At 37.2% G+C, this 8,547-nt stretch overlaps 1 protein-coding gene across 1 annotated transcript; it reads left to right on the top strand.

The window, feature by feature from the left end:
- Positions 1 to 2,424: 2,424 nt before the first annotated feature.
- LOC101302732 (tetraspanin-3-like) lies at positions 2,425 to 5,530 on the top strand. The gene is made up of 2 exons (XM_004294628.1): positions 2,425 to 3,080; positions 4,979 to 5,530. The coding sequence occupies exons 1-2, from the start codon at positions 2,568 to 2,570 to the stop codon at positions 5,321 to 5,323; spliced, it is 858 nt and encodes a 285-aa protein (XP_004294676.1). The 5' UTR covers positions 2,425 to 2,567; the 3' UTR covers positions 5,324 to 5,530.
- Positions 5,531 to 8,547: the final 3,017 nt, after the last annotated feature.

Raw genomic sequence — 8,547 nt, 5'->3', positions numbered from 1 at the left:
TTTTTNTTTTTTTTTTTTTTTATTCTACTGCATATTGAATGTTTATTCGGCTACTGTGGCAGCACTATGTATTCATATGGATTATGCAGCAAGTTATGAAGTAAGACTAGATTTTATCATATAGATCTAGAAGAATTACAGGCATGCTGATAGTCATACATATGCATTGTTATCTAATTCTCACAAACATATCAACATATAGCAATACATAAGAATTATTTCATATGAAAATTGAAAATTTCAAATTGCAGCAATACTGATATGCATATCAAATTCCCAGGATGTCAAAATGAATAAGAACTTTCAAAAACACCAATCTATATCTGAGCATAGTAGCTCTGATACCAATTGTAAGTTTTGTTTACTGCATAAACATATATTTAGATTAAGCTATGTCAAATATAGATCAAATGCATCTAAGTTTTGCTGTACTAACTTGTTTGAATTGTGTTCGTATCCATCTTGATCTTCTCCTAGATCCACTCAGTTTTCTCTCTATTGATGGGATAGTATTTATGAGAATGATTAGTGTTCTAGCAGGGATCTAGATAGGCTTTATAGGCTGCTGCAGTTTCTTAACTGCTGCAGTTGGTTACATGACAGTTCCTTCCATCAAGGAACTGTCAATAACTTCCCTTTGTCTTAATCCTTATCTTGTCTTAATGATTCCACTTAGAATTCAAATTCGAATTCTAACAGATGTCCAACTGATATATATGTAACTAATTCGATTAATACACATAAGAATATATAAGTTATATTCAGTGTTTTGCATTCTGTACAAAAAGCTTCTTCAAGACTTATAAATATAAGTCTAGTTCCATATGCAGCATAGCTGCATCTTATAAGAGGTACTTAAATTATTCTTTGAATTTCTTCATTTCAAAACTAAGAGCAAGTTAACCCGTTGAGACGTTACTCTGAAACAAATATTATACTGGTGTTTATTTTCATCTTTTGCGTTCCTAACTCACTCGGTTTCCATCGTTTATGACCTACAAACAGTAAAAAGTGACCAGGTCGGTACGGAGGTCACAAAACTTGCCTATAAATTGACCTAAACTGTGGGAAATGGAAATAAACACCAAAAAAGCAATGAACAGGACGTAGAGGCTTTTGTTTTTTCAGAGAAGGAATAGTACTTGAGATATGTACAGTAGCCTGCATACAAAATATCCAAGGAATGAAGCTCAATTAATCCAGTCTCTACCTCCCGGGATTCCAGGCTCCACATGGACAGACAAACACTTGAACCAGAATCTATTCAATGATAATTATAGAAAGAGAGAAGTCTGATGAGCTCCATTCACATGGTCAAAATATCTTGGTGTAGTCTCATCGTATCATCATCATCAATTTCATGAACAGTTTCATATTGTAATATCTTTGATTTAATTCTGGGTTTGATATTCTTCTTTTTCCTTAATAAATTTTGAAGTCATTGTCAAGAGAAACCTAATTAATTATAATCTGCAAATCCATTTCTTCACACAATAACCATATCTAAAGGAAATGATCCCAATCCTGGGAATTAAATCCACAGAGTCAACAAGTAGTTCCTCTACTAAGCAAAGCTAACTTAAATGCGGCAACCACTTTCACAAGTAATCTGAATCTGAAAGTCTGCAAATAAATAATGGACTTCCATTTTTACCCCAAAACAGAAAAGTGGAATCATCCCCTTAAACTTCTTACATATATCATGATTTTAGTAAAACTATGAGACTGAGTATTGGATGATTGAGATTATGAATGTTGTTTACTGTGAAAGATAGTAGTCTCATGAAGCTAGTGAATGACCAATGTTTTAGATTTCATGATACTGGACTATAACATATTACGTATTCAAGTAAATTACTAATTAGATATAAAAAAAATATCAAATTTCTTACATTTGCGTTATCATGAAACATGAAATCCAAAAGTAAGTTATGTCAGCTCATCTTGGAATTTATATTCTAACAAGACTCATAAGATATATCATCATAAAGAAATAGCCAATCTCTGTTTATTTAACTGAGTTTCTATAAGATAATTAAACTAATAAGTTTGTCCGACCGTCCAATTATTTCTTATTGAGTTTTTAATATAAAATTACTTTCGAGTTAACTTAACTCGCAAGACATAAAGTATTTTTGGATATAGATTTTTAAAACCTCTGCTCTGAATTTTGGGTGGTAAATATTAGAAGTAATTATCTCATACTTTGATCTTAAACTTATCCCATCAATCCAATCTTAAACTTATCCCATCAATCCAATCAATCGTTACTAAAGAAACACCGAGATGAACTCAAACACAATGGGCACTTGAGTCATTTTGCAGGAAGCATGCTCCAAATATACACACGTCTGCAACACAGAGCGAGTGCGTCTCACACACTTCATCTCCTTCCCCATAAAGCCACTTCAACTGCCCAAACCCTTATAATAAACAACACCATCTTCATCATTTCACACAAACCCCAAAGACTCCCAACTTCTCTTCCACCACAAAACTCCAAACCCAAAGCACTTCCAAACCCAAACAGGAAGAAGAAGAGCTAAGAAGAAACCAACCCAGAAAAGATGAGGTCCAGCAACCACTTGATAGGTCTGCTCAACTTCACCACCTTCCTCCTCTCAATCCCTATCCTCGGCGGTGGAATCTGGCTGAGCAGCCGAGCCAACAACACTGACTGCCTCAAGTTCCTCCAATGGCCTCTCATAGTCATCGGAGTCTCCATCATGGTGGTGTCTCTCGCCGGCATCGCCGGAGCTTGTTACCGCAACACTCTCCTCATGTGGGTCTACCTCTTCGTCATGTTCTTCATCATAGCTGCTCTGATCGGCTTCATCATCTTTGCTTACGCCGTCACGGATAAAGGGTCCGGCAGGTCGTTGGTGAACCGGGCTTACAAGGACTACTATCTGGAGGACTACTCCGGCTGGCTGGAGGAGCGTGTAGCTCGTAATAGCTACTGGAGGAAGATTGCTTCCTGTGTGAGAGACTCCAAGGTTTGCAAGAAGATGGACACCAGTGTTAATGGTGTGCCGGAGACTGCTGACATGTTTTACAACAGAAAGCTCAGTTCTGTTCAGGTATGTAGATTTTCACTTCACTAATTCTTTGATTGATTTCTCTTTTAGCTATAGCTAAATTATGTAGTAAAAAGGGTATTATGATGATGGTTCTATTATAGAAAATCCATAAAGCTTGAAAAAGGTTGATCTGATTTTCGAACTTTCTGTTTTGTTTTTAAGTTCTTAGCTAGCGACGATGTTTTGGCCCGTACATATCTGATATGTTATGCTGTTAGAGATTTTACGATTTTAGAGGCCAACTGGTTTGATTCATGGCTTAAGTTTGTCTGATCAATAGCTTGATGGGTTTTTGAGGTTGAGCTTTAGGTTGAAGAAGGTAGATCTAGTTTGGGACTTAGATCTTGGGTTAAGGAGGTTATTAAGGCATGTGGCAAACCAGTGTGACAAGCTTGAGGTTGAAGTGAGTTGGAGTCCTCCAATTATTCTATACTTTACACCCCGAAATATGTGGTCTTTGGACCAATGAAAAATTGCTATGTGGGTCTTTTTTTTCTAATTTTTTTTTGCTTGATGGTGATGGAAAACCCACCATTACCAACAGAGACCTTATTACTACCACTTGTACACTATCCTTTTCTCATTACCCATTTTTGAACCAAAGAAAATAAATCATTTCCCATTGTTCAAAACCAAACCAAAAAAATATAAGGAGTGGACCACCAGGAGTGATGACCTTAAACGATAAAGAGCACATTCCAATAAGTATGTCTCACATAGGCGGTGGATATAATAGTGTTAGGAACTTGGCCCAACAAGAAAATAAGAAGAAAAAAAAAAAAATCCACCGGCCTTTAGAGTTTAGATTCTGTGGTAAGAGTGAGACTCTTTGATGGTGGAATACTAGGCTTAATTACTTAAATCCTACATGAAAAAAGAAAATGTTGAAAAAGAATTGAAAAATGAATAAACAGCAGCATGTAATTTAGGTATAAAGTGTTACTCAAGAAAATATCTGGACCCTCTTCCAGTGTTGCTCAAGCCAAATCCTCATATGAAGTGAAAAGAAGGTTTGTATGATGATATGTGGATTATTAAGAGAATTACAGTGAAGTACTTGTTGTGGTGGCAGTTGTTCAGTAGGTCAGGATCCTCAAAAGAAAAGAATGTTCTTCTGGGTGGGATGTCTAAGTCTTTTTTTTTTTTCGTCTGCTTTATCCTAACAGAATATCTTTTAGGTGGGATATCCTTTTCTCATTTTTGTCTGGTTGTTTCAAACTGAAACACAATGATATAACCTTGAACAAACTTGAATTACTCCGAGTCATGCTTTCACTTTCTTATTGGTATAGTTTGTTTGACATGGTTGCATTATTGGTGAGTCCAAATTATTGATGTAGAGGTTAGTACAATACATACAATGTTCCAGGTATAAATGCATGTAATCAGACCATGACATGTTCCATACTTGCTTCACATGCTGAATAAAGACGTAGAAATTTTAACATGTACTCATTATAAGAAACTTTGAAGCTTGAAGGGAGGGTAAAGTCAACTTAGTGATAGGCTTGAACAAACTTTCTAGCTCTGGTTAGCATGTATTTGCTGGCACAAAGTAGTTTTTAGTTGCAGTCACTAGTCATTTTTATCCCTTTGTTGCTTTAGAAGATTGGTTGCAATTTATACTTTGCCAGATTGGATTTATATCAGGAAGAAAGTATTATGCGAATGGGTTTTCAGAACTAAGGTTAATTTTATGATACATGTAACACTGCTTGAGTGTCGACTGTCACATGTATATAGTGCATATTAATTTGACACTGTATAGAACCTAGTAAACGCTCTTGGCCACTGGACTTGCTACTAGAGCTACGAGACCCAACTATTTTTCCATTTGTGTTGATATATAACTTATAGCAAGTGGAATACTAATTTTCTCTCTATCATTTGATCAATAGTCTGGCTGCTGCAAGCCCCCTACTGAGTGTGGCTATACCTATGTGAACGAGACGGTTTGGACAACTGGAGGAGGCTTGGTGGGAACAAATCCCGACTGTTCTATGTGGAACAATGATCAGCAGGAACTCTGCTATTCCTGTAACTCTTGCAAGGCTGGTGTGCTGGCCAGCATTAGGAAGAGTTGGAGGAAGGTCTCTGTGATTAACATTGTTATATTGATCGTCTTAGTCATCTTCTATGTGATTGGCTGTGCAGCTTTCAGAAACAATCGTCGGATTGACAATGATGAACCATATGGTGAGGCTCGGATGACAAAGGCGCAGCCTAGCCATTTCCACCTTTAGTGGTAGAGATCGAATCTGATACTTAGAAAAACTTTGTGAAAAGTGTATTCTAAAGGTTTTAAGATTGTACTCATTAGGGCTTTTCTGTCTTAGACAAGTGAACATCATGAACTTGGCGAGATTTTTGAGAAGCTCATTGCCTGTATATGTGCTTTATGTGGTCTTAGACAAATGTTTTAGTTTCAATTACTTTGATGGACAGTCATGTTGCATGTATAACTCTCATTAGAAACTTAACAAGTTGAAAGACTAACTGAAATATGAAGACAAACCCCACCCCCCAGCAATTAGGACACCCAAGTCACCAGTATTTACCTTACGATGCATTAAAGCTTGAGGGACATGCCTTTGCACTAATCACTGAGCAAGCCCTTGTGCAATTACAGTTTTCCAATCAACACTGAGAATCTGGATGCACCTGTGTATTTCATCATTTCTTCCTATTACCGGGTGAAGCTTTCCTGCTTTTGCCAAGGCTGTCATACTCGTATCTATGCCACCCCTTTCAAGCCTCATCATATTTCTTCTCAAGATTTATGTCTTCTATAGCCGACATCAGACATCTCTTGGATATTTGAAAATACTTAAAACTTCTGCACCAGTGTGGTGTGCGAAGGAGTCAAGGACCCTTTGACTATCAAGTCAGAAATCTATTCAATAAGCTTGGAATAGGGCTTTTGATTCACAAATACCTACTTTATTTCCTTGTAGAGAAGGTAGGACAGTCCTTAAACTGTGATTTTGGATCCTTAACAAGGCAGGAATAGCCCTTAAATCCTGTTGACGTAGGACTAATTAATCATCCTGCTTACTAAAGCAATTTTCCTACACGTATTAGGATTAAATCACCTGAAGGTTAAGAGACGCTCCAAAAACAGGGGCGGAGCCGGAGGTTATAAATGAGAGGGACCAATATGGTGCTGAAACGTGGTGCCACTAATATATAATTAACTCAAGTTCGAGTTCAATTGAGTTGAGTTTAAGTTCCAAAGAATAAAACCATATACATCGTAAATTTGGAGGTTGTCGTGGCCCCTTTGGCCCTTGAGAACATCAAAACCATACTAAGGAACCATTGTATTGGAGTTTAATTATAATGACTTAACGAGCAAAATAGAGGTCTCATCATCTTAGGGAAATAATGGTGTCATCATAACTAGCAAGAAACTCCAGTTCAGCACCCCTCGGAAATGTCCATCCGGGCATATCAATTTTACTTCTCCTTACGATTTTCAGTTTCATATCATATATACGCACCCATACATGTGTCAAATCACGTCTAAATGTATCTCTCCCTGTGAACATCGTCGAACTTTGGAGGATAAGCTCACCGGTGCGAAGAGTACAGAAGGGAATGGCGTATCCTGGATCGCACCAAGAAAAGGGATATATGATTGTCTCTTTGACCCATACCTGATCATCATAGTCCTTCAAGGAGGTAAGTGCGTTCGTTGCGGTTGAAGTTTTTCCGGTTAGTGGTGATAAATAGAGGGTTGCGGGTGAGAGAAGACCAGGACTTGCATACGCACCTGAAACGCGTAAGGGACTTGGCAGGCAGCCTTTGGTAGTATATGAAAAAATATGACTTCATCTGGGAGCCCTTGAAGAGATCCCATGTGTGGAGCATTTGTCAAATCTTATGATATCAAATGCAATAGATTCTCTGTGATATATTGTTCTTCGTAGAGTTATATATATCCACGTGTGAACCACCACAAGTGGTCGAGTTGGTAAGAGCCTAGGTGTGTAACCCTTATATTCAGGTTCGAATTACAGCCGACGCTAATTAGAGTTAAATCTCAATTTATTTTTGGTGGCCAGGGGGGAGAAAGCGTTCTGATATGATCCCTCAGCGCGGATTAGTTTCTGGGCCTAGAAAGCTTTTGAGGATACCGTCGTTGATACTATAAAAAAAAATATATCCACATGTATCTTGCAAACTTATAAAATAAATATAGCTGGCCTGCATTTCATCGTTATATGTTGTCTAAGCGACCTAGCTTGGCTCTGAATAGAGACAAGTAACATAGTCCAAAGTTTCTTGAAATATACGACTCGATAGCATCAAGAACAAAGAAAAAGAATATGCAGCAAGCAAACCAGAAAAACAACAAGAAAGCATGCAGAAAAACCGGCCACAAGCTAGTCACAGAAAAAGAATCTGCCAATATGTAATTAATTGGAAAATTCTCATCAATATATATAATTAGTGGGAAGAAATAGTTACTCAGAAATACTTAAATAATCTTTCTTTGAGCAGAAGGAACTTGCTTCTCATTCCCTTGCTTGAAAATGATTTTGAAGCTAGAGATGATTTTGATGCTAGAAATTTACTTACAGTAAAACTTTGATAAATGAATATTTAATAAATTAATAATTGTTGTAAAACAAAAGGAATAGATTGAGAAAGGAGAGAAACAACTAAGAAAATGAGAGAATATGTGTATATTATTGAATAGGGATGATGTAAATTACAATAACAACCCTAGATGGCTAATTACAAGAATGCCCACTAAATAATAACTATTTACAACACTCCCCTTGGGTATTCTCTGTCATTAGCTTCCCCTAATATGTGTTTCGGTGTTGCCTCGTCAAAACCTTGCCAGATAATAAAAACCCTATGGGACAAAAACAATCCTGGTCGAAGGAGAAAAGAGTACAACGCACAAGTAGCAGTGATAGTCAGAACCTTTGATTTCGGTGAAGCGGTTTAGTCTGGATCATAAGATGTGAGTCTATGGGAGATAGATGCATAATAGTTGCTACACCAAAACCTTGCCCGGTAAACCCAGTGGGACAAACCCGTGGTCGAAGGGAAAAGATGAGCAAACGCATATATTTCAAATAAAGGCATCTTCAAGATGCACCATGAGGAAGGTGACCAATTACATGTGTGCCTCATTAAAACCTTGCCAGGTAACAAAACCCAGTGGGATAAAATAACCCTGAACGAAGGACAAAAAGAGTACACAATGGTCAAGAGTATACTTCAGGATACTCCCCCTAATATTGACTCCCCCTGAAAACTACACACTAGGTAAAACTACTACATTGATCATGCTTCTTGAATAACTTAATAGTCAGCATGATTTAAAAAGGTTTTGTTTCATATACCTTTAAGATTATTGTATTCCCTATAGTAAAGACATAACCAGTTGGGAATAAGCCTTGTGTGGGTTTACATAACCCGTGTCAACATATTTAACAAGGCAAACATCATT

The sequence above is a fragment of the Fragaria vesca genome, linkage group LG3, assembly GCF_000184155.1.
Source record: "Fragaria vesca subsp. vesca linkage group LG3, FraVesHawaii_1.0, whole genome shotgun sequence".
NCBI lineage: Eukaryota > Viridiplantae > Streptophyta > Magnoliopsida > Rosales > Rosaceae > Fragaria > Fragaria vesca.
This window is presented reverse-complemented; position numbering and strand designations above follow the sequence as displayed.

Bases quoted from the DNA above. Each gene is read 5' to 3' on its own strand.
- LOC101302732 (XM_004294628.1), top strand. From the start codon at position 2,568: ATGAGGTCCAGCAACCACTTGATAGGTCTGCTCAACTTCACCACCTTC. The intron at 3,081-4,978 runs GTATGTAGATTT...TTTGATCAATAG, and splicing joins GAAAGCTCAGTTCTGTTCAG to TCTGGCTGCTGCAAGCCCCC.